Below are 26,803 nucleotides of genomic sequence, written 5' to 3'. Positions count from 1 at the left end.
TAATTGAAATGTCATGGAAATTCACATAATGCAAAGATCTTTTTTTTTTTTCAGAGATATTTAGTAATATAATAGTTCATCTTTCATTTCCCTCTTGGTGTAAAGTGCACATCACCGTCATTCAGAGCAATGGGCACTTCACTGAGGCGGGCCTGATGTACAGCCTAAATGATTGATGGTGAATAGGGATCGTAAAGAATAGCACTGGATGTCAGATGCTTTCAGCTTGCCTATTTAATGGAACAGCAAAATAAGCAATTCCATTTAACGTGTCCCTGAACTTAGATCACTGTTTTTTAATCTAAACTTCTGTTTTCTTACTCTTGATTTACACTACCAATGGTAATTGTATGTCTCTGAATTTTCTAGGGGGAAAAGTGGAGAGATTTTCATTGTTAACAAAACCCATGCAATTTAAAACAGGATTCTGTTCTTGTTATGTACACTTTGTGGTCTGACTATCTATTGTCAGCCTACAGAAAGTGCTTTGTACTAAATGCTAATTGCAGTTGAATTTTTCATGCAGTGACTGGAGGCTGGAAAAGGGAACCATTCCAACCTTTTTCAAGGTTTAAGGGGTGCCCCCACTTTCTGGCATTGAGTAATATAGGACCTTCATCTGTGACCATTGGCTGCTGAAGTTTCAAAGGATAGCTTTATTCTATTACTGCTTTTCACAAGTTTCGTTTTTAGGCCAAAAAAAGTTCCAACCTATTCCCAGCCCATTGTGTATTTTCCTCGCTGAGAATCCATGTAAAATAAGAAACACAGGCAGACAGTTTTGGTGCAAGCAAATACAACTAAACTTAAGCTTTATGTCTTGGATTCGTGGCGACCTCCCATCTTTGTTGCAAATGATTTACCCTAGGGTTATTCTGCATCTCCTAATGGAAACCTCTGCAGTACCTAAGGACTTTCCACTTGCATCCTTCCAGACAGTAATTTGTTTATTATCAAACCTTGCACGCATCTGAACTCTCCTCCTGGAGTGCATTTGTATGAACAGAAGTAAAAAGAGCCTAAGCATGTAAATATCAGATAGAAGTACCTTATTCTTGTCATGTGTTCTTGTCAGGAAAGGGGAATTGAAGTTTGAACTTTCTCACATTTTAAACAAAATAACTTCTTGATTAAGGCAGAATGACAAATGAGTGAGGAAAGCAAATGGTACAGAATGAATAAAGAAACAAAATGCAAGAAAGACCACTTACAAAAAAAGAAAAAAAGAAGTAAAGAAAAAAAGCACTTTCTTTAGACTTACTTTGAATTAGTTTCTGCCAGCAGTTGTAAGCTGTCTAAAAGACTCTTGGAGAAGAGCCAAAATGGTTTTTGTGTACATGTATGTACATTTTCCTTTTTTATGTATGAAATAAGATAACCAAAATAGGACTCAATGGACAGTTCCTTCGTGTGAGGCTTACTTGTTGAATGGTTAGTATTACGTAGGGTTCTTGCCTGCCCTCTGTTTCACCTGGATGAAGGGGAATGCAAGTGCCAGAGAGTTCAGACATCTCTGCATGACGTTCCTTCTGCCACCAGTGTCACCTGGAATTGGCCACAGCTTCACGTGCAGAGGTGCAGTGCCAGGTCAGGGAAGTGCCTGTGTGCCAAGGAAGCAGTACTGAGCACCAAGGCCTTTGCAATGTGCAAGTGGTGGTATGACAGCAGGTGACTTCAGGGCAGGTGTGGGGAGGCTGTGCAAGAGCCCTCTCAAGGCGCATTGCTGCTGCTGTGGGATGCCTCTGCCCTGTGAGCTCTGCCCGTCACTCCTCATGCACTCACCCAGCCCAGCAGGGCACAGCCAGCCAGCATGGCAAGCAGTGGGACTGCTCTTCTGTTTGCTTTTGTGGCCTGTCTGAGGAGAGCATGGCTTCTATTTTCAGTTGTGCTCAGTGGTGAGAACTAAAGTAAATGCTTCTTGTCAGTTCAGAAGCTCTGTGGCATGCTGCTGTATTTCAGAAGTCGAGTTGTGGTTTTGGATTTTGTTACTCAGGGATGTCTTATGGGATCAAGCCTGTTGCCTGAATCAGACAGCTGAGTGGATAACAGTACAGGGTCTGCTCTCCATGCACCTGGCTGGGAAGGTCTTCCTCAGCTCCCTGAGAGCAAGGCTGTGGAGAGGAGGGCTGTCCCTGCTGCCCAGATCTGGGAGCACAGAAAGGTACAGGACAAGTATGTCCCTCCCTGTGCTTGCAGTGCCTGCTGGGACATGGCAAGAACGCAGCAATTCTGGAGGATGGGACAGAGTAGAAACAGAACAATTTTTGCCTTCTGAGGTGCAGTTTCTTATTGTAGCCAGGTACTCAAAGCAGAAATGCAATTCCAAAACTCTGTTCCAAGCTGTGTGTGTGACATTCCTGACAAGAAACCCATTTGAGGGCAGACACCCATCCCAGGGCTTCTGTGCAGTTTTCAGTCCCTTGTAAGAATGAATTCAGTCAGGTATATTTTCTGAGCATGGGGAAAGTGAGAAATAGGACAAAACAAACTGTGCTTTTAGCCTATTTCTTAACCTTGGCTGTGGCTTCCCTAGCCAGGGCATGGCATATTCACAAACCAAAATTCAGTCCAGCTAACTCCAAGCTCACATACCTGAGCAAACAGACTGCTTTTATCCAAGGGACAGCAGATTGCATAGAGCAAGCTGGGACATTGAGGTAGAACCAGTATGGAAATGATTGGTAATTCATTAATTTAAGGAAATCAAATTTCAGCTCTTTGTCTTTAGCAGTGGCTGTGTGTTGGTCAGTGCTATAGCCCCTCACATGCTGGGCTTTGGTATCCTTTGAATACAAATACTAGAAGTGTGGAGATGAATTTCTATAGTAGATTAAGTGTAAGATGAACAAATCACTGTAGGGTTGCTGTGTGATTTTGAGGATGGATGTCTCGTGCTTACTTGGAGAATTATTATAAAACCACGTGACTTCAGATTTAACGTGTGGAAGTGAAGATTTCTGTAGCTGGGAGATGCATCGTGCTGTGCTTCTGCCAGCTGGTGTGTAATGGCCCGTGTGGGAAATTGTTACTGCTAGCATTGCATTAAAGAGAAAGCATAAGGTGAGAAGAATTGTCTGCCAGTGAAGATGATTGCAACCTGTACTTTGGGAGGGGGAGTTTTTTCTCAGGATTTTCCTCTCCTTCTTGCAATACTCTTTAAAGATGAGGACATATTAAAAAAAAAAAAAAAAAAAAAAAAAAAAGTCATTTTTAAAAATGACCTCTTCATTTTCTTTTTTCTTTTTTACAATTTGCTCACCCCAAAGGAGGCAGGAGTCTTTGACTGCAGCCACCCCAATGGACTCAGGTCAGGAGGGATGGCAGGTTGTTTGAGGCAGGAATTAGCTGGAATTGTTTCTGAATGTCTCCAGTTGGGGCAGGCAGTGCCAGCATTGTGATTCAGGATAGACTGAATCATGTGCTTAAGCCCATCTCCAGGCAAGAGCAGGTCTATATTTTGGTGCATGATTCAGTCCCACTAGGATGTTTCAGTGATGATTATAAGAGAAAACACTTTCATAACTTTTCCGTGGCAGGAGCAGCTTATTGCTGCTATACCAGAATGTCACAAAGTAACTGAGTCTCAGAAGCTGCTTAAGCCCCTCCAATATCAAGCATCAAGCTCTGCGGGGCTCCTGCAGTTCCGGGCTCATCCTCTTTGTTATTCTGTTATCCAAGACAAATTTGTAGTGTTTGAAGCCATTAAATGAATTACCAGTCCTGATTTAGATGCAGTTCCAACGGTGGCGTATGTGCTGTAAGTGATCTATGTCAGGATTGTCTTCTAGGTACTTTGTCAAAAAGAATTATTTTTAAAAAAGTGCTTTGATAGTCTTTGTTCCTCACCTCTGGTGTTGACAGCGTGGACTCTGCCTGTAGATGATGTGGGATGGCTTCAATGTGTCAGACAATGCGGCTGCTGGGACGCAAGGAGCAGAGCTGCCTCCTTTAAGTAAAGCACAGCATAAACGACAGACACCTGTCTCAGTGGTCATGTGCTACTACTTAGGTAAAGAGAATGCTGTTTTTAAATCCATTATTTGAAATAAGATTTGATAAAGGCTGTTGATATGTTATTTACCTATTGTGATCTTACATCCCTGGAAACAATAGCTGTACAGTAGTGACAAATCTCACCAACAGCGAGCAAGAAAAATAAATCTTTGTGTTCTTGTTCATGAGAACAAGCATTTCTTTTGTTCACACTGACAGCAATGTCAGCTGGTTTGCTTTACTTCTGGCTCTCATTTGAACTATGAGCTCCTCTGCAATCTGTCTTGAACCAAGTCATAGCAGAGTTGTGGGATAAGTAACTGAAGTTGTCTTGAACTTGCATTTGGAGTTCACCATATATGTTGTTAGAAACAAATAGTTGCTTCTGCTTGACAGTGACTTCATCCAGAGCAGGACTGAGTCATAGTGCCTATAGCACAGCTCTCCCAGGAGGCTGATGCTGGCAGTGTTTATGCAATCACAGAGCAGCTGAGAGCACACAATTCTCTCCTCCTCTTTATCCCCCAAATCCAACATCCTCCTGAAGCACAGCCAGCAAAAGGCGCAGATTGCAGCATTCCCATATTCAGCATAAAAATGATGAAAAGAAAGCCATTGAGTAAATAAATAAAATATGAAAATGCCTTGTCTACACTCAAGGAAGTAGTGATTTCAAGCCAATAAATTAAAACACCCCAAATACTTTTTAGTGTCGTTGTACCCTTCATTTCAATGCAATTAATGCTACCACGTGTCTGACAGTGATCATGAAAGTGTTCAAACTGCTTTGCCCACGTACCTTCTATTCAAACTCCTGGCTTTTCCTAGCTCTCTGGGATGCTCTTCTTTCCTGTGCAGTGGACAGCCATCTTTTGGAATCCCTTACCTTTCCATGCCCTGACTTCACTGAAGTCTGCTGTGGGTCTTTGCTGCTGCTGACTGCCAAAAATCCTGTGCAAATACAAAGGGCTGTGTGTCTCCTGTCACCACTGCTGTAACTGATAGTGTGCACTGTGGAATGAAGATGGCTCCTTGCATGTGTGCCTTTTCTCTGCCTCTGCAGTAAGTGGTGGAGCATTGGTCTTTTCCAAAAGCATTTTTCAGCCAGGACCCAACTCAGAGTGATCACGTTCAGCATTCTTCACATTTGTGTGGATTTCTACCTTCCACAATCCGAGATTTGTGTCAGGACTTTGAAGAACCTCGGTGTGTGGTGTGCTGGGACTCCTGCAGATGTGCTGTTGGCGATGTCTGCCATTTAGCTGTGCCCCTTGAGAGCCTGCTGTGTGCCAGGCTTTTCTCTTTCAGTGTCTGGTCTCTACTGTGTTTAAATGCATCTGATGGATGGGCAGACCCTGGGGCTGTCACATTTTAATTGTGCATTTGGCTATGAGCCTACATGAATTGGAAGCTTTCTGAGCTTCCTTTGATAGTCTTCCAAGATTAAGTCACAGAAAAGGGTGTTGGGAGTGTGGTGGAGGCCTGGGCACACGAGGAATCTGTTCATAGCTGCAGCTGGAAGGGTGCTGGAGGGCTCTTGGGCAGCACAGGCCTGCCAGCTTGTTGGGCTGAGATGCCCTTTAGCAAAATGCCAAAACCGTGCTGACTTTGTTCCACAGAAGGATTGGTACGTGTCTGTCACTGCTGTGAACTCCCAGAAAACATGGTGCTTTGTATGCCCTTAGGAACGTCTGAGAAATTGGAAAGGAGGCTTAAATGCAAGGAAAGAAAATCCAGTGAAGGCAAAGGAAGAAATGTAGTCATTGTATTATATCTAAACACCTTCCCCTATTAAAGGAAAACATTGCCTTGTTACAGATTAAGAGTTTAAAGATATCCAGAGTTGCCCAAGAAGTCGGACTGCTTTTTATTATTACAAAATAAAATAAAATGGAGACTCCTTTAACTCCTTAATTGGTAATAACTGTTGTATAAAGGCAGCTCTACCTAAGTTAAAAATAAATCTGGAATTCTCCTGACAACCAGGAACAGTTGCTAACTCCAGCACTCACCATTTCCTTTTGTTAAATGCCCTATAAATATAACCTACTTAATAATAGAAATGCTGTTAAATTCTGTTTTCTGATCATTTTGTCTTGGTAGAAACTTCAGGAAAATGAGCAAATGCCTTCTTCACTCATGAAGACTTCAATATGCTTTTTCCCCTCTTCTTTGGAATGTTGTATTAACCTCATACAGTTAAGGCAGTAAGATGACCTTAGCTGTAGACATGTCATGTGGAAAGTGACGCATGCATCCGGCGTACGGGACTTTATCCAGAAGCAGATCACCCAGGACACCATATCTGCTCAGTTTCTCTGAGCCCTTCCCCATGACTTGTGTGATGGAGGCTTGGCTCACTCAACTCACCCCCCTGTTTGAGCACTGCTTGTTGTGCAGACTTCTGTGCAAAGCAGGAATGAATCGGAGGAGACAGGGAGAATAACAGAATGTGAGCCTCCAAATTAAGCATCGCCTTTCTATTAATATCACTCTAATACACCACACACAGCTTCTAAAGGAATCTTAGCTCTAGCATTTTCAAATAGCATTTCATGTACCTTGTTACATCTTTGCTTGCAGCAGCTTTTTTTTCAAGTGTAAAAACATATTTATATATAAAAATCTTCCAATGCTTATTCATTTCTGTCCATTGCTTCCCTACCCTTCTCCAGTAACATTTTTCCTTAACTACTGTGCTTTATCCTGTTGAAACCTATTAGTGACTGGGTTTTCAGTAATAAAAACCATTGAAAGTACCATAGTATTGTTACTAAAACATTTGGTAGGTGCTTGAAAGTGCCAAGCTGTGAGAACTTCTGGTGAGTTTAGTTACAGTAGGTTTGGGATGGTGTCCTTCCAATTGCTTTGATTTCCCTGCTCCAGCTGTGGGCACTCAGCAAAACAAAGCCAGTGTGTCTGTCTCAGCTCTTTCAGGTGGTCTTGGTGCAAGCTCACCTGCATCTGCAGTTTCAGGTCCTGCTCAATAGCAGCTGGGGCAGTGGAGAAGTAGGCAGCCCTTCATGCTGGCTTTGCAAGACACAGCACTGCCTGTGGGAGGGGCAGGGACAGCACAGTGCAGATGCATCTTGGCTGCCTCAGCTGTTGGGTGAGCTCTTGCAAGCCACCTGGGAAAGCTGGTATCACAGCACTATCTTTGTCCGAATTACCAATTGTCAAAATTACAGGTTTCTTCCTTAAAAGATGTGTGTATTTTATGAAGCTTGGAATTATTTTACCTGTTTTACCTGTTACGGTGAAAAGCAATTCCAAGAGGGTTGGTATGCCCACTCGGTGCATAAATATGGAAGTAAGCTTGTGGGAAAACCAAGGCACAACACAGCCATCTGATGCAGGGGAAAGCACTTCATTAATCCACTGAAAATAAAACATTTAAAGTGATGAGTGGCCTTGGAAAGTGGGAAAGTGGGAATGCAGCAGAGCCACTCTTTTCAGCTTCCTGTTGCAACTTAGTCATTTGGAGACAGCTGAGAGGAGACACTGATAGCAGGACATTGCTATGGGTGAGGGTTTTGCTGTAGATGATTGCAAGCAAGACTAATTCAGTAAAGATTTCCAGGGAGTATCATGGGAAGGGAAAAATAAATCAAATTAAGAATATCTGTTTGGGGAGTTCTGCTTCGTACTACGCATGGTTCCATGCACAGTGCGACTGGGTGGATGCAGTGATGTCCTATGAATGGAATCTGTTGTTTCATTTCAAGGGGAAGAGATAACTGAAGTTTTTATTACCACACCCAAAGAGGAATAATAAACCAGCCAGGCAGCATCTGTCTCCAAATAGCCCTTGTTACCAGCCCACAGTCTGCGTTGGCTGCGATTGCTTGGCCAAATGTGTGAGTGTAGAAGAAAATTGTCGCTGGAATCATTACAATAGATTGTGATTGTTGTACAAAATGGAAAATCCGTGTCAAAAGCAGACATGATGCCAAAACGCCCCTGCGGTGCTGGGGCTCATCTTGACTTGTCCTACAGTAAAAGCAAACAAGGCTTCAAAGAAGTGAATTCATTTGATATGCTAATCTACGTCTTGTTTCAGGCATGGTAATGTCCCTGTGAACAAAGGAAAAGAACAGCTCAGATGAAAGGGATGTACTGTCTGTCTTACTGCCGCTAGAAAAGTTCTTCCATTCCCAAATAAGACTTTCCTTAATAGTAAGAAGTAGTTATTAGTCAATTTCTTCTTTAATATCTGCTCTGTTCCCTCTGTGCTAATCGTACTATGAAGGTGATGTTTTCTGAAAAGGCAGCCCATCAGAGACACAGAATGAGCCATAGGCTTTAGCTAATCACCATTCTCCACATCTGTGTACATACAGAAATCATCTGCTATGGCTGATAACATTACACCTGCCGTTGGTCAAATCTAGCGCTGCTCTCCTTGCTCTCGTGATGCCTTACAGCATGCCTCTCCAATATCATTTCCAGCAGCATTTCACAGCAATCTTTTCCTCATGTTTACACCAGGATAAACAGCAATTATCTGCAACCAAGAATTAATTGTAGAACCAAAACACTAGATTTGTCAGCTTGTTTCATGGTTTGCACAGTGCTCAGCGTTTTTTGGATGTATATTATTTTGTCTTTGCGGGTTGCCTATCCGTTCTAAATAATTCCAAATTTGAGCTTCCTATTCCCTGCAGAGTAAATGCTTGCTTGGAGGAGGACTAGCTTGATTTGCCTAGGTCGCATTGGGAATTAGTGAACAAACCCAGCTGAAACACTGCTGTCTCATAGAACTATCCATGTGATCAAGCTGCAGCAATCATTTAAAAGAACAAAAAAAGCAAAAAATCAGCTGCATCTCAGCTTTGTCTGATGATACTGTCATGTCACTTTAATTCATTTGGTCACTGGACATACATAAAAATTCTAGAAACTTGAATGAAGCAGGTAGTTAATACTCTTGTATTTAAAAAGCTCTTGTAGATCTGAGTATGATATTTGCCTTTATTTATTTCTTAGAAACAGATAAAATCATATTTCTGTGGATGCTGGTAATGTCAAAATGTTTCAGTATGAATCAATGTATGCATAGTACAAGCACAGCAATTACTCTGATGCGTGAAATAAATGCTTAAGCAGGTATAGTTGACACTACTAGCATGTGTGATACTTTTATGCTACTCTGAAAATAACTTCTGTTAGTTTAATACTAAAGACATAATGGGCTTGTTTATGCTAAATTCATTACTCCAAGAGTGCATCAAGAGTAAGAAGTACTTTTCTTGCACTTCTTCTCTCATATTTGCAAGTTAGTGATTGGATTCAGCTGGTCTGCAGAACTTGTGTGACTTTTCTCCATCATTTAAGTCTATCTCACTGATTATGTCAAGAACAGATCTCTAAGTTTTTTGATGTGATTTTTTCTCTATTAAGTCTACTGATGTAAAATGTGCAATATGCTGTGCCACTTTTTCTAACTTTTTTACGAGCTGTCAGTAACTTATTCCTGGAATTGTTGTCAGAAAATCACTGAAACAGAGCCTATTTCAGCCTAGTGGTACTGGCCATGAGATCCTAGATAAAATGTTTTTGTACAGAATGAAGTTATGCAACAGAAAACAGGCATTTAATTACAAAAGCGTCCGGCTCTATCAAGAAGTAGCATGAACTTAGTTTCTTGCCTAATTAAGTTTTATAATATAAACACACATTTGATTTCTTTGATCCAGAAGAAGCCCTGAAAACTGTGCTATTGACCTCTGAGACAAATGCGGTCTGGTGGGCTGAGCTCAGGAAGTTGTCATGTCATAGCAACAACACTGACTGACTGGGTGGTCTTGAAGAACTGGGGCAGAATTTCAAGGACTCATCCTTCAGTGAATAAAAGATAGCAATGCTAATAACAAAAATAATAATTCTATCAGGGTGATTCCAGATGTGTCTGTTGAGGCTTAAATTCAGTTGAAAGTGTTGGTGATAAATGAAGTGCACTTCAACTTAATCCGCCAAAACCAAGGGCAAAATTATTCGCGCTGGTACTTTTTATTTAAGCTGGATGTTTAATATTGCTCATAAATGCCTATCATCACTGAGAAATTGTGCAGTGTCAAGTATGGGATTTGGGATCTTTCTGAAGACTATACTATATGTTGACACAAAGACAAAATCCAATTGCCATATACCTATCTATGAGGTTTCAATGCAGTAAGACAATGCTACGTACATGGTGAATAAGTTTGGGATTTTTAAATCAGGTTTTGTCATTTTATTTTTGATGTGATTTCTAGGCTGGATCATGAATGTCACAGCTGACATTCACCACTGAAAATCATAGCAGTTCAAACACATCTTTGGAAAATGACTCATTACTTCTTTTGGCACTCCAAAGTTTATTACAGTACACAAGAAATTTTGCAAACAGTTGGGAATTTATTCAGCCTCAGCGATATGATGTAGTGTGTGTTTGGTGTGTCTTACAGCTCCAGTAAATGGTTTGCTAAGGCCCTGGTGCCGGACTGGTTTCATTTTTGTTTTTTCTTTTTTCAAGTGGAGTAATTTATAATAACTTTGTGTAGATGCTTCATAGGTAGATTTTGCTTTCTTGACAACTTGGAGCAATATTATATGTAGCTTTCTGAACAGCTTCTAATAATCGTCTCTGGCTTTCGAATAATGTAAACAAGGAGTCTCGTAAATCATGAAGAAAGGAGTAATTCGAGACTTCAGATGAGGAGAGCTGGCTTCTCTCTGAGTTCATCTGAGTGGAAGTCAGAGGAATCACTTGGAAATCGTGAATCAGAGCTTGGCTGCTGTGTGAACCTTGGACTTAACTTTGTCGTGTGCTGCTAAACTTCTTTCTTACATTACTTGGAATCCTTTTAAATTTGCAAACACTTCAGAGAAGGTCATGAAGGGAGATGGCAGTGCAATGTGGAATCTGATGTGGAAATACTGCATTTCTGTCAGGACAATCAGGTACAGTAGGAATATTTAAAACTTTACTTTGTGGTAAGTTTCTGAGAGCTGCATGCATTAATGATGGTCTCTCCCCTGTTTGTATTATTTTCCCTGTGCAGTTAACTCTGCATAGTCTGAGATGATTGCTAAGGTGGCTTTGGTTTGTCCTTATAGTAAAGTTCTGAAAGGAAAAAAGCAGGGTTATTGAAAGTAATCTTCAAGGAAAGTGGAGTTCTCATGGTTTCAGTTTTGGAAATACTTCTATCTCATTTGCATGCAGACAAAATCTGGGATATAAAAAAAGAAAAGCACCGACACCTTACTTTCATGAATATTTGCCCGTTGTTATCTTTAATTCGTTGTATCTCCCAAATGTGGAGATGCAGGGTGTGTGTTTAGCACCCCGTGAGCGTCGTTTGCTTCAGGCGGATGAGAAGCGGGGAGAAAAGGCGGCGGCTTTTATGGCAGAAAAGTCTCTCAAGTTTCAAATGTCTCTAAGCTAGCGTGGTGCTAGAAGCCTACCTGCATGCCTCGTGTGAAAGCACAGCCGACACGGACGAGATGACAGGCTGGGGCTGCCGTGCATCACCGGGCACATTCCTGGAGCGCTGGTGTTTGACAAGCTGCGTGCTCCCTGCCAAGCGCAGTTGCTGTAGATTGCAGCAGAGTTGATTCCAGGAATGGAGCTATTAAGTGAGACGCTTGGTGATCGTGTGTTCTCACAGCAATTGGATATATTTAAAAATAGCATGCTATAGTTTTGTACCATTCAAACCATATAACCCCATAATGAGATTTTGTCACGCGAGCTTCCCTTGAGAAATCACGTCACGCAAATAATTACTGCTTTTCACAGTGCATAATTATTTTGTGCCGAGGAAAGAGTGTAGTGAGCCTGAATTCCTGCTTGGATGTTCGTGACAGCCAGAATGAGACTGTGGAGAGCCTTTATCATCAGGATGCTGAAATAACACTAAAATGTCTCCTCGTTGTCAGAGAGTGAATCAATACAACAGAAACAGGAAATAATCCCTGAGAGAGGATTCAGTTAACATAAAAGTCATTTATGATCTGGGTTTAGAACCAGAGATAGAGGGTAAGCCTGAAACAAACTGAACCGGTGCTTAAGTACAGTGGAACCATCTTTAGAGCACAGATATCATCCTGACTTTGGTGCTGCTGGAGACCTCAGAGAAAAGTCCAGTGCAAAATGCAAGTGATCAAAGTGCACGTTCCTAGTAAGAGTGAGCTTTGAAGGTTCCTATAGCCATTTGGGTGTGGCTATTTTTCTAATGTTTAACATGCAAGCTGTGCTCAGCTGTAAAGAGACACATCTTTTATCAGTAAACTTACCACTGTTCAGAGCACATAGGTTCAACATTAGCTTAATTGCTCACTGCAGTTGCTTATTTCTAGATCTGGCTTATTTTTCTTGCTGGCTCCCACAGCTAGCATAATGCAAAATGAAGTTCCTCTTTGCTGTTGTGCAGTGAGTATTTTCAATTAGTTTTGGGCTGTTCTAATGCGTGATAATTTCATTGTAAGCAAATCAGTGAGCTTGAGAGCATAAAGAAAATGTTTACTTTGTGGAAAAAGTTCTCTACCACCTTAAATGTGCTTTTCAATTGTCCTTCAGGAATCCTGAACCTCTCCCTACATTCTAGGAGTTGTCACCAACTCTTCTGGCTCATGTCTCTATCCACCAAGTATGAGGCTATACCAGTCTTCCTCCTGCCTCCTCCCATTTCTGGAAAACTGCGCAACCCACGCAGTCACTGCTGGAGATTTGTCAGTTTAAATGTGTCTTAAATAGTCAGTGAGCATGTTTGTTTCCTCAGTGTGAGCCTCCCTGCCAAAGGCATTGCTGCACACCCACCGTGCCACCGCAGCACACAGCCCTGCGTGGCCCAGACTACACTGGGCTGGTTGTGCTGCAGCTCCTAACGAACACACAGAGCCTGAATGAGGGGTTTGTGCCTCAAGAGAACAGTCCCACTCCAAAAAGAAAATTATTATTGCTCGGTTTCAGGGTTGGTCTTTATTTTCATTGGAATCCAACTTACAAAATTGACTGAGTCTTTGTTGTCTGTCCTAATTAGACTGTGAGCCTCGGGGAGAGAGATGATCCAAATCCGTGTATGCATGCTTAAGTTTGCCATGACTTTTGTTTGTCTATTTGCATGCAGTGTTTGCCTGCTCCTACAGCAGAACTAGAAAAATAGTAAAGATGAAGGGATTTCTTCATCAACATAACAGAGCTGATCTTGTGCCACGTACCAGGGAACTTCTGTCCTGTTACAGTGCTTGGTCTCTGGTGCTCAGTCTCTGTCCTTCTGCAGGGACTAGTGGCACACCGTGATGTTTGTGACTCTCCTTGGCTGCAGCATTCTCCTGCCCAGAAGTGCTGTAAATTGTCACTGCTATCTCTGATGAAGGGAGCAGTGGTGTGTGTCACAGACACTTTGCTGAGTGAGGCCTGAGCAGTACTGCCAGCTGTGCTGTCACTGCAGCCTCTGCCCTGTTACTTTCTCTTCGTACTGGGCCCTTTCCCGTCCTAGTGCACAAAGGGCAGACAGTGCCCTTTCAGGTGCTGAATGTCATTTTGAGGCCATATTGCCCTGAAAAACAGCACTTTGTTCTTTTGGCAAATGTCTGCTTGTTAGGATATTTGCAGGTGGAAGACTCTCCGAAGTCAAAGTTGGCAGAGCACGAAAGCAGCGCTGGGCTTAAAGAATCAGTAGGGAGTTACTTCTTGTAACATTGCATTTTACTAATATATCATAGATGGGGGATAGGCAAATACTTAGCTGTAAAATTGTCTGTCAGCAAATTCGTATTAGCTTTTGTTTTTATAGGGTCGTGTCAGTCTGAAAACAGAGGAACACATCACACAAAGCAGGGGAGCAGATCAGCTGCATGTTCCCCGTGCTCTCAGTACTGTGCCACATGCCAGTCAGCCCTCAGGATGGGTTAGTGGTTAGCAGAGCAGACTGGAGCCATCTGAATCAGCAGATCCACAGCCCGCAGAGAATAAATTAAAGGGTTTAGAATAATGTAATGCATAGTTTTCAGCTTGCATCTTGAAGTTCCATTTGCAAGTAACGGAGGAAAATAGTCAATAGTTACTTCTTAGTGCTCTACACATCTGGAAAAAAGTAAGAATTAGGCTTCAGTAAGAGTTGTCATGGAGTTTCTTCACTTATTTTCCTTCTGCTACAAACATTTTCCATCTTAGTTCAGTCACGCTTTATTTTTAGTCATCTGCTTTGTTTTTTCTGAAGACTGACAGAACAGTGCAGCTTTTTCACCAAGAAAGAACAGCACTGTGACAAGTGAAAGGGTCTCGCTCGAGCTTTAATCGCATTTTGAGCCTCATGATCAACTGTGACTGGGAAGTGTGAGTGTATAAAGGCAGTTGGGTGCGTCTCATAGTGGGGGTTTATTCATAACATTTCTGAGTATCTACAGCTTAAGCTGCTCTACACAATAATACATTAAACAGAGCTCAATGTAAAGGAACAACATAAAGAATGTTATTGCAAAGCTCAGGTTCAGTGTGATGGTATTGCCTGTGCATCACAGCTCCTTGCTCCTGCCTCCACCATGTCCACACATGGCTCTGGCACCAGCATTGAACAGCTGTGCAGGAAAGTCAGCTAGCAAGAAAGGTTTTGTTTCCTACCAAGCAGAGGTCGGGTTCAGCAGCAGGGCGCACAGCAGTTTGTGCTGGCATTGGGCAAGAGCTGTGGTAGGAGAGCCAGGGGACACAGTGCTCACAGCCTCAGCACAGCCACCCCCTGCATGGGAGATGGGCTGGGTAAGGGCAGAGCTAAGAGACAAGGCTGGGGATGGTCCGTTCTGAAGTTCTTTGGCAAATATCCATGGAAGGCACCTTCCTCTTGTTATGGTCTTGTGTAACCATTGTTATGGGGTATATAACCAGATCTTTCACTTACGCATTTTGTTTTCTTTCTGAAATGGAAATGGGAGTAGCCACCTCAGATGTTCCTCCTAGCAGCTACAGGGTTAATATCTGTAAAACTTCTCAGAGAAAGAGGATGTGTTGTTTTATTATAACAGTAAGCAATAGTGTTGGCATCTTTTGTAGAGGTCAGACATGAACAAAGCGATTTCCCTCTAGTTATATGGCTTTAAGCACTGACAAGAATTACTAATACAGATATTCGTTTGTATGACTAAAAAGGGATAAAACAAATTCTGAAGCCTTCCACGTTGACTCATGTATCTTCAGGATGTATTGATTTTTATATACAGTGCTGTGTAGTTTTTTTGTTGTCTTGAAATCTGCAAAATACTGCATTTGACAAGCTCTGAGACAAAACTGAATGCTTATCATCATTAGCAGTCTGGATGCTTTAATCTTCACATAGTGTGTGTCTCTCATAGCCATTAGTTTTCTATTTTAATACAGTAAAACTGAAATTATCCAAGTGCAAACCTTCAAACCTTTCTTTGGGTTAAAAGATCTCTTCAGAATGACAGTGTCAACTGCACTTAATGAATTTGTAATAAGCTCTTGATGCCAGTATAACAAATCATTGCCAAGTTGGGATGGAGTTGGTATCTTTAGAATCCAGTGTTAGCAATGTGTCAATGTGTCCTGTGCATTTGGCATAATAAAATATATTATTTGGTTAAGTATACCATACATTTCCTATTGGCTCTGGTCTGTGCATAGTAATCTGGAGAGGAAATGACTGTGGTGTTAATACACCTAAGCCCAGTTGCTCTGCCTAAAGCAGACTTGTTTCGGGGGCTGAACTACATATAGTTTTAGTTTTGTTTGGATTGAAAATTTTAAATTCTATTTAAATGTTGCTTCTTTTCAACCAGGATGTGTCTGTTTACACAGCTAGGTTCTTTCAACCTGAGCGTTAGTACAAATCTGTGGCTGTGATGAGTTCAGGAAGGGCACAGTGAGCATTACAGATCCCAGACCTGTTGGAGCAGGACCGGGTTCTCTTCAGTTCCATTTGCTTTTTGCTGTGAGCTCTTATTAAAATCCCGTGCTTAGTGTTTCTGTGTGCACCACCTGCAGTGCTATGGCTAAAAGCTGAAAACATATAAGCAGGGGCTGTTAGTAGATGACTTCCAGGTAATCCCTGGTGGACTTTCAGTGTTACAGAACTACCACAGAAGCTGTGTTATTTATGCATAATTAAGCCCACTTTCACATTAAAAAATAAAAAATAAAAAAAATTACGGGTTAGGGTGTGTAAGTACATGGAAGTATATCGAATCTGTCAGTCTTGCACCAGCGCTGCTTGCGTGCTTTCTTCTACAAAGAGTTAAGGTTCTTAACAACTTGAAAAGTGTGTTATGGCTTTGGAAAAAAGGGTCAAGTAATTGCCAATAGTGGGTGATGGACAGTGTGAGATCTGAGGGCTGGCCCAGGCTGAAACTCTGCTGAAGCTCTTTTTGTGACACGGAATAATGATAAGCACTGAAACCCCAGAAGTCAGAAACTTAATCCAAGGCGGTCTACAGAGAAGTTATCAGACTGTTTTATTATTTAGTTACATGGAGCTCTGAGAGGAGCTTGTTGATGCAGAACCATGGTTACTGAACTGGTAACATCTCTCCTCTAGACATGAGGTGTTCAGCCATACTCAAGGTAATTTTTTGCGTTTTAATGCTTGTAGTAGGTGATGCACATTGTAAAAACGTACATGGAAACTTTTAGAGTAGGATTTCTGCTTGATGCTGATAACGCTTCCACTGCAAGTGTTGTCTTCTCAGACACATCTAGAAATTGTCTTTTAGGATTTGTTTTGAAAGAGTACTGCTCTTGGTCCTGGTTACAGATCACCCAATTGTTTGATGTGTAGATTGGTTTTTTTTAATCATAATTGCAGAACTTCTGAAGCAGCCTTTCAGTTTGTTTCTTTTTGCCCTGATCATGGAAAAGAAGGAAACAAACCACATGGAAGCATTATCCACTCTTACATTTGAAGAGGATCATTTTCTGCTGAATAGTAAAACAAATTAGGTAGGGAGAAAAATGAAGCTCAGAGCTAATCTGGTGCTAACGAGATTTTGTGTTTTCCAGAATGAGTCAGATGACTTGTTAGTAATTGGTGAGTGCAGCAATATGTAGTGCTTAAGAATCATGTGAGTAACATCTGTGGGGACTAAAAATTGATTGTGAACTTAAAGTGAAATTAATGAAGAAAAGGGGTTTTAATGGGAAAAAAATTCTGTTTATAAAAAAATTCTGTTCTGTACAATTTTTATTCCTTTTTAAATAGAAATTTATTTTAATATCCATTTGCAATTTCTCATTTGTGATAGGGGTTTTGAACATCTCTTTTCTGTTTCCGTGCAGTATCTGCTTATTAATCATTTTCTTTGACAATAATTATAAAAACAGCATGAATTTATGCAGTGAGCAGTGTCCCACATTCAGTCATCTCTTAGCAGGAGACAGTTCATTCGTCTAATTAGCTGTCTGATGGGTAGTGAGTGACTGAAGTATTTCAGGTGTTAACAGATCGGTTTTTGGTTTTCCCTGCACCCACGGCTGGTTGGGGATATGGCAGCATTGTTTTGTTAGGAGGGTCTCTTGTCAGCTGCAGTTGCTGACAAATGCAAGAAAATCAAAGCTGATTAGCTACTCAGATCTGGTCTTCTGAAATAGGGAGATAATGAAACTTAAGCAAAATTTGAGGTAGGCAAGGCATGGCTGCCTGAGCGGCTTCGCTCCTAGAGCATTTCTGTGATGAGAGCAGCCTGCATGCTGCAAGGTGATGGATTAAAAATTATATTCTTGAGTTGGTCATCTGCGCTGATTCTGGAAAACTCTCAGCAGCATGCAAAGCATTTTATGTTTCATGAATTCTCATTTGTGGTAACAAAGAGAGAGGAATAATCTCTCTAACCATCAGGGGGGCGCTTTCAAGGTCTAGCAGGGCCTGATTTGTGCAAGGCCCAACACCTACCCTACACCACAACTGTAGGTTGCACAGCAGAAGTTGTCACCCTGATGGGAAGCATTCTGGTTCAGCAGTGCTGAAAGTTATCTATTTTCACATAAGTTGTTTTTCTAATATGTTTTTCTAATGTTGGATAGCATCTTTTTACCATATAATCCCATGGAGTAGGCTGTGTTCACAGATGGTTTGGTCACCACTTGCTTTCCTGAAAATAACTTGGCATTATTCAGGTAGCAAGAAAGGAGATTTTTCAGAAGAGATGCTTGATCAAAGCATCTGAACACTTCACGCTGCTGAATTACTGTGGAGTGAACTTCTGTGGAGATGGAATACCTGTGATAGCTGCTCTGTGTCATCTGTCGGTTGGTGCAGCATTGTACTTAAAGCAAAGGTAGCATGGCAGCTTAACCTAGTTAAGAAGCTGCACCTCTGTCGGGGCTCTGCTGTGTATTTAGCATTAGCTACGTACGCTGTCACTTCCTAGGTAAGTATTTCACTGTGACCTTTAACAGGAGTCTGGTGGTACAAAATCACCTGCAGCCTGCACATGTTTTGGATTGGAACAACAGATATTTCCAAAAATCTGAGCACATTATAAATAGCTCTGTCAAAAAGGCAGATGGCAAAGCCCAGCACAGGCTGATGCAAAGGGAAATCTGACCTTTTTGATGCTTAGGAGCCTTCAGAATATATATACATACGGATAACACGTTTTTCTAAAATGACAGTTGGGTTGCAACCTCAGCCCCAAATCTCAGCCCTTTGGCACACTGCAAACTGTTACTCTCAGGCTTTGGAGGATCATAAGGCTCATAGGATCTTTGGCTCATATTTTCCAAAGGTTTTTTCCACCTCTTGACTTTTCAATGATTCTTTGGCTACTTCTCCTCTCTTAGTAGCTGGCAGGGAAAATGCGTGACTGTGATCAGTCCTTCCTCATCAAAAAGATGTTTATTGACCACTTCTTGGTAGCCCAGCTGGGAAGTGCACCCAGACCTCAGCTGCTGGAGTCCTGAAGCTGTGGCTACTGGGTGAGAGCAGCTGAGCAGCCTTGGAGAAAGCTGGGGAAGGTGATGCTGAGCTTCTGATGCCTCCTGGAACATAAAAGGCAAGCTTCTACTTTTGCCTTAGATTCTTTCATTCAGAAATGAGTCTTGTTTTCTTTAGAACAACTAAATAGAAATAATAGCTATTATTGACAAATACAATTATATAAAAAAAAAATAATCCCTAACAGTCAGAAAAGCATATTCAATGATGTTATTCCTTTTTTTTTTTTTTTAAATGTCTTAAGGAAATTGAAGTTGATATAACAAAGGTTGGAGAACCAAATCAGCAATAACTGTGAGTTAAAATACATATTTCTATTTGTAGTCATTCTGCTTAAATTCAAAGCCTATTTGCAATTTAGTTAGAGTTACGGGATGTCCACAAAATGCCTGCAGACATGTATACTAGCTTTAAATACTGTATAGGCAGATGCATTTGTATTAGCAGATATTTGTATGGTCTAATTCCCTTCCATGCTCAAATCAGTAAGAATTAACTACATCAGTGAAATAGGGACAGATTGGTCTTTTGAATAGCTTATTATCCATCTGAAATTATCTTCTGATACTTGAAAGTGAGAGTGAACTAGGCACTGGTGGTGCTCCCAAGGGGTTGGTACTGGATCCGGTCTTGTTCAATATCTGTTAATGACCTGGATGAATGGATAGAATGCACCCTCAGCAAGTTTGCTGATGATATGAAGCTGGGAGGAGTTGCTGACACAGCAGAAGGCTGTGCTGCCTTTCAGTGAGATCTGGACAGGCTGGAGAGCTGGGTAAGGCAGAACCTAATGAGGTTCAGCAAGTGCAGGGTCCTGCACCTGGGGAGGAATAACCATGTGTGTCAGTACAGACTGGGGGCTGATCTGCTGGAGAGGAGCTCTTCAGAAAAGAACCTGGGTGCCCTGGTGGACAAACAGATTCACTGTGAGCCAACAGTGTGCCCCTGTGGCCAAGAAGACCAATGGTATCTTTGGTGCATGAAAAAGAGCTTGGCCAGCAAACTGAGGGAGGTGATCTTGCCCCTCACTCTGGCCTGGTGAGTTCAAAACCTGCCTGAGCACTTTCCTATGTCACTTATTTCAGAGAACCTGCTTTAGTACAGAGCTTGGATTTCGGGGATCTGCAGAGGTTCATCCAACCCCTGTGATGTTGTGATTGTGAAAACTATACTTTTTAGCCTGTTTGGGAGAGCTTAGTTCAAATTTTATAGATAGGCGTATAGTTCTGAACATAAGCAATTTAACATGGATAGGAATACTTGAGATTTCCCTATCCTGCAGGGTTCTTACTCTACTGTGATTTTTCTGGACATGTATTCAAAGAACCAATGATAGAATTTCACTTCAGCTGTATATTTTCAAGTTAATTTAACAAACACTTGTGTAGGAATCAGGCCAGTAAGACTGAGATAAATACCTGAATTCCTTCCAAGTGAGTAGTATTAATTCTTTGAAAATAAACATATGGAAAGGAACCCGTGCTTTAAAGTCAATCTCTTGAAAGCTTTGTCCCAAGTCATTTGTCTTCTTTCAGGTTCTGAACCCATGCCATTTTACTGGTTATTCTACCTGCTTATTCTAAGTACTTGAGCAGGTTTGTTATTTGGGTTATAGAGGCTTCTACAACTGTTCATATTTGCATCTTGTAAGACTGTTCCGTTTAATGTTGATGTTGCAAGGGCAGGCATAGCCTTGGAGTTTCTTAAATGGGAATGAATAGTGAGAAATTATGTTGGAAAGGGTATAAATAATAGTTTGCATGTACTTCTTGTGCCAGTGCTGTTCTTGTCTGCTTCATCTCATCCAGTTGTTCTGACACGTTGGGTTTGGGGGTACTGCTGCATGGTGATATACAAGGAAAAGAATCCCTGACAAAAATAGGCAGCAAAAACAGGTCAGGGCTAACAGGTTAGTGTGATCAGTGCTTCTTATGCCATTGTTCTGGGCCAGTTCTGGGCTCCGTGGTACAAAAAAGACAAGGATCTCTTGGAAAGAGTCCAGCGGAGGGCCACGAAGATGGTGAAGGACCTGGAGCATCTCTCCTATGAAGAAAGGCTGAGTGAACTGGGTCTGTTCAGCCTTGAGAAAAGAAGACTGAGGGGGGACCTGATCCAGGTCTATAAATATCTGAGATGTGGGGGGCAGAGTGGCGAGGCCAGACTGTTTTCAGTGGTGAGTGGAGACAGGACAAGGGGAAACGGCTGGAAACTGCAGCATAGGAAGTTCTGCACAAATGTGCGCAAGAACTTCTGTACAGTGAGGTGACGGAGCACTGGAACAGGCTGCCCAGGGAGGTGGTGGAGTCTCCTTCTCTGGAGATGTTCCAGACCTGCCTGGATGCCGACCTGTGCGACCTGCTGTAGGGAACCTGCTTTGGCAGGGGGTTGGACTCGATGATCTCTGGAGGTCCCTTCCAACCCCTACAATTCTGTGGTTCTGTGATTGCAGTTTCTGGAAGAAATGTTCTGCAAACAAAAGCATAACCACACTAGCAGCCCCATTTCCTCCAGTATAGTGAAAAAATGACATTTTTAAAGAATATGAGAGTTGGCTCCCTTAAAGTGCATGTGCCATATGTGTCATTTCAAAGCAAAAAATGGAAAGATCTGTTTGTATAAAGATATCTAAAAAGAAAATCATACGCTTCTTGAAAAATGCAAGTTCAGGAGTGGAGAAGAAATCCTTGCATAGCTTTCTTACACTTTCAAAGAATAAAAAAGGACCATTATCACTCCTTGCCTCACATGCACACGTGTCCAACCTTCAATAGGCTGTGAGGTGATGACCTGCTATCTATCAGTGCCTGCTCAGAACCATTAAGCTCATTGGGGCTATTCTGTCTTTCATTTTCTAAGTGGTGAGGTCAGATGCATGGTCCTTGCCTCCTCCATCCCAGTGGCTAGTGGTGCTGTTAATAAGAGGAGCTATTTACCTTACTCTTCATCAGATAAACAGAAACAAATATATAATTCGAAGCCCCAAGGGTATATATGTCTCAAACAGATGGGGCAGTACTAAGAAAACAACACTTGTGATGGTAGACTCAGCCTTTTCTGTATGTGCCTCTAATTTTTCACATCGAGCAAAGCGCGAAAGATGGATTTCACTGCGTCTGAATCTATTGAGAGAAAGAAAGGAAATGTTTTGTACAAATAGTTACTGCTCATTAAAAGGGAGATGACTTTGCAACAATGCTTTAAAAAATTACTGTCCCCGGTCTGTGCTCGTACTTCATCACTTTCCCTTCAAAAAGCTCCTAAGCCGAGGGCTAGGATGCGCTTGAGATCATGAAATAATCTTTGCAGACATCAGAATTCTTTCCTATGGTAATTTCAGAGCTCATATGTCAGCAAATCAGTGCATGGAAGTATCAGTTCCCACTGGATTTTTAAAATCTATGCCCCCAGGGGAAACCCAGGGACCATGTGATGTCAGGTCTGAATATATTAATAGAAACAAAAAGTAACATTTAAATCTTTTTATCAGAGAAACATCACATTTTTCTGATGAAGTGATGTGTCCATTTTTTGGCATCGCAGTGGCTAGAAGTTTCTGGATATCAACCAGACAGGCTAACTTTAAAAAACTTAGAAATACCTGAAATCTTCCCCTTGGTGTTAAAATACTCAAACATTTGCTAAAGTAATTACTTCTGTTGAATGAATCAGTAGCATGTCTTGGGAATTTGCTGGTGATTAAGAGGTTTTTTTCAACCTACATGTCACAAGTTAATTCCTAACAAAAGCTGAAGAAGGCCTAATATAATGAATCAGCATGCAAATAATTATAACTACATTTAGTTCCTGAATGGAAGGAAGGCACTGGAAAAACCCCAGACTGAGGCATATTGATTTTTTACAAATATTTTCCAAGTGTTTCCTCTTCTCCATGCTAGGGAGCCTTCTAATTAAACAACTATGGCAACAAACGCTGTCCAGCTGAGGGTCAAGTATACAGTTCAAATCCCAGATGGTCAATATCTATGTGCATCTTAGCTACCAGATGGGTTCCACTGGATTTTTTTTATTCGTCTTCTCTCACGCTGCCAATATTAAGGCAATTTGTTGTACTACTATCAAATATTTATACCACTCTATGTTGACTTTTGCTAAGAATTACCAAGGTAGGAGGAAAAGATTCCCCAGAGGATATGCTCTATTGCTTGAGAGGTATTTTGTTCAACACTCCCTTCCCATCAATTTCTAATGTCAAAGGAGTTTCTGAAGGTGCCCTAAAAAAGGGATGGAATAAAAGGCACATGAAAATGTCAGCAGGGAGGGAAGAAGTGTAACGGTGTTGTTTACTTTTACAGTTCCTGTGGATGGTTAAAGCCTATTTGCTGTTGCAGAACTATCAATAACAAATGTAAAGTAATTGCGATGGAGCACAGGTTGGACTGTAACGCCCGCATTCACTGTCAGCTGTGTGCAAGTATAGCAATACTGTGTCCTTGGATTTATTTTGGGTTGTGTCACTGTCAAACAGCCTAGGTAATGCAAACAGCAGGATGTTGATCTGTGTGTTTCCTGTATGTGTTGGTCTGGGAGCTGGTCTGTTCTCACTGTACTGCACCGGAGCAGTGCCATAGAAAGAAACTGCTCTTGTCCAAACCTGGGGGAATCAATCTGTTAACAGGATGTGTAGAAGAGCCTCTTTCTTCTCTCTAGTAAACAATTTCTACCCACTGGGCCAGTTTTGTGCTCTTCTCTGCTGATTTTACCATGTCATTTTAAGCTTTAGAAATATGTATAGATTCGATTAAACTTACACAGCAGCGTGATGCTGACGCAGAGAAATGTTCCTTTGTTCCTTTCAATCATTATTGCAAAGGAGATCTTTGTCAGTGTCACTCAGTGTCCTCTTATTGTGTTTCTGTTACTCAGGGATAAAAATACAATTATTGTTGGAGGTTCCCACATAAAGTACTTAAGAAGTCACGTGCTGAACTCCACCTCTAAGCTAAACTCTTTAATAAGGAGACAAACCTCATTTTGTGCAATATGCCTTGGTTTCTTTAACTTAGGAGCTTTGAGCAGACTGTATCACACATGGCAGCAAATATGTCACTCACTAAAGCCGTCCTGTGCTAGATCTATCTCTACAAACTGTTGTCTGGACTTACAGTGTAAAGGTGTTTCTTAGTAAAAGCATTAGCTGATCGTACAAAGAATGTGTTTGAAGACATAATAAATCCAAAGTTGAGGTTACAAAACATTAGGCCAGAAAAATAGATAACTTATTCTCTCTTCAGGAAGTCCTTTTTCTTTGTATATGTTAATTCTTCAGCAGTAAACCTGAGTTTGACATAACATTTATATGTACAAATAATACTGCTGCTGCTTTCTTCCCCCCAGGCACAAATGCACAATAAACAGTCAGTGTATTTGCAGACTCAGCTCTGCAGTGCATCTATGAATGCTGCTCATCCGATTTCACCTCCATCCACAAGCTTTCTGTGAATGTGGGCTAGCTCAGGTGTCAGTTCTAATGCAACTTGTGTCATGGCCAAACAACTTGCTAAAGCTACAAACGTAGGTGCAGCTAATCTGTTCTAGTTACAGTTAACACGTCTGATTTTAAAAGAAATGTGAAAGCTGACAGGCAGTTTCAAAGAGATTTCCGTGCTGACTTCCAAACCCTTCTGTAGTCATATAATCTGCAGCTCACAAGCTTTTAAATTATTTACCCAAAATTGGCTTCGAAGGAAGAGTGTGGAAAAAAAATAAAATCTAAGCCTGAGTGTATTAAAACTCGATACAAAAATAAAGCATAAAGAAGAATTCTCATAGAAGCACTTTGATGTCTTCCGGTCTACGGAGCATCTAATGAGGAGGCTTGGAAGTCTTGCTTTTGGTGTTTTTCTCACATTTTCTGCTATTGTTGCCCACCCATTCTAGTTTTGATTCCTTTAAAACTAAACAACTCCATCTATTTTGCATGTTCCTAAAGCTTAATTAGTTGCTTTTACACTGATCGGCCCTGTTAGCAGGTGAAGAGACCAATGTGCTCAGTTAATATCCTCTCCAAGTGGCTCTTATGCTGAAATTGATCAGCTGGCTGTTCTGCAGATGATGCCTCCTGGTCTTTGTTTTTCATTTTATTTTTTTAACTTGACTGTGAAAACAAAAGCCCAGCCATGCATGTGTTTGACTTTCTGATTGCTTGTGCTACCAGAGGGGACTGACAAGCTGCCCAGGCAGCTGGTAGGCCCACTTCATCATTGTAATATAAGCTAAACTCTGCTCCCAGTCAGTGGTCCACGTACAGCAATCTGTCCTTGTGGACTAAATTAAAAGCAGTTTTAGCATATGATTAGCTGTATAATAAGATAGTGCAAGGGTGTGCAGAGAACAAAGAGTGTGGGAAGGCAAAAGGACATGCATCCTATTATTTTGTGTACTGTGATTCAGAAAGGAACAATTATTTTTCTAAAAATTACGCTAACACAATGAAGTGCTGTAAACCACCATCATTGCTGAGCAAAAGATGCTTGATAGGAGCCTCTCAGCCTGTAGTGTTGTGCAGGATTTACCCTTACCTGGTGGCTCCTCTGTCCAGTAGCGCACATGGCTCTGTCAGCTGCCTGAAGGTCTGTGTGTCACAGTGCCATGGGGTAATGCTGCAGGAAAGGTTTATTTCTTGCTTTTGTGTTCATTTGTCCTATTTAACAGGACTCGTTTTCAGCCCACACAGCACCTAAAAAAGACTTCTGGTAAGCACACAGAGCTTAGACATTGAGATGATCACTTTTTTCCAGCACTTGCATGAAGTTCCATAGCTTTTGTATCTGTTTTCCTCTTCAGAGTATTCCTTCTTTCTCCTTCAATATTTCCAAGTGCATATTGAATGTCAAATAATTTGGAAATTCTATCAAGGCGATATTTAAAGGTCAGGTGCTGTAACAGTGGCACATAAGTTCCTTTGCTCCTGCGGCTACAGATGGTGTAAGAATGCGGTGTGTTGAAAATGTTTATCCTATTGCACAGCTTTCATCCAGAGGCTGTTGAATCTTTAGGATCACGGTTATGGTTTAACAATAACAGAATAATTTGGTGTTTTAAGTGTTTGCCATGGCTATTAAATGATTCGTGTCATGGTGAGTGTGCTTTCAAAATGTTCTTGTAGTCAAGTTTGCAATGGGAACTTGGGATTCTGGTGCTTTCTCAACAACCACAGGTCTTCATTGTGTTTTGTGGGTTTTTAATTGCTTTTTGCTTCTGGTTCTGCTTCTGTTTTAAACAATTTTGGGCTGCATCGAAACAGAAAGTGTTTGTTAGGCCTAAACTCATAAGACAAAGCAGTATCTTTTAAAGGCTTTCTGGATTAGCTTAGGGTTTATAGCTGAGGCCCATGTGGGAGCTTTGGGAGAGCTGGGCCTGGGTCTGACTTGCTTCTAGCTGAAAGTGTTAGGGTGGGGATAAGCTGGGAAAGGAAGGGAGATGCTGACACATCCAAAGAGAAAATTCTTTATTTAGCATGACTATGAAGTGTGAAATGCCACAGCTCAACAGATCATTCAAATAGCCAGCACTTCAGCACTTCTACCCAAAGTATTACGTCCTACAGGTCCCAGGCTACTGGAATTATGCAGGGCAAAATCCTGTTTCTTGCTGATGTCCTCTCAGAATGCCTTGGACTCGAAGATGTAGTGACAAAATAATTTCAGTTCTTCTAGTAGGCTCTGTTTCAATGAAGATGAGGACTGCTCCAAAAGTAATGCTTCCTGTCTTATGGTATTGGCCTGCAATGTCAAAGGTATGGCAGTAGAGATTGAACCTTCCCACCACATTCTGTTGTGTTTTGTTGCCATGTGAAAGGTGGCAGCAGAGGGATGGTGTCACAGAACGGTGTCTGCTGTGGAAGTGCACATGAAACAAAGGGC

The 26,803-nt window shown here is 41.5% G+C and overlaps 1 protein-coding gene across 13 annotated transcripts in view; it reads left to right on the top strand.

Annotated features, from left to right (window-relative positions):
• The window catches only part of IQSEC1 (IQ motif and Sec7 domain ArfGEF 1), a 318,376-nt gene that overhangs the window by 179,192 nt on the left and 112,381 nt on the right, over positions 1-26,803 (top strand). Inside the window, exon 1 of one of the 13 annotated variants that reach the window (XM_052678517.1) lies at positions 10,744-10,935. The exons of the other annotated variants lie outside the window; for them this stretch is intronic. Within the exon in view, the coding sequence (XP_052534477.1) occupies positions 10,868-10,935 (68 nt within the window). The 5' untranslated portion in view covers positions 10,744-10,867. Of the gene's footprint in view, positions 1-10,743; positions 10,936-26,803 lie in introns of those variants that run through there. 13 annotated transcript variants of the gene reach the window in all.

The sequence above is a fragment of the Tympanuchus pallidicinctus genome, unplaced genomic scaffold (assembly GCF_026119805.1).
Source record: "Tympanuchus pallidicinctus isolate F22 unplaced genomic scaffold, pur_lepc_1.0 scaffold17, whole genome shotgun sequence".
Lineage (NCBI taxonomy): Eukaryota > Metazoa > Chordata > Aves > Galliformes > Phasianidae > Tympanuchus > Tympanuchus pallidicinctus.
This window is presented reverse-complemented; position numbering and strand designations above follow the sequence as displayed.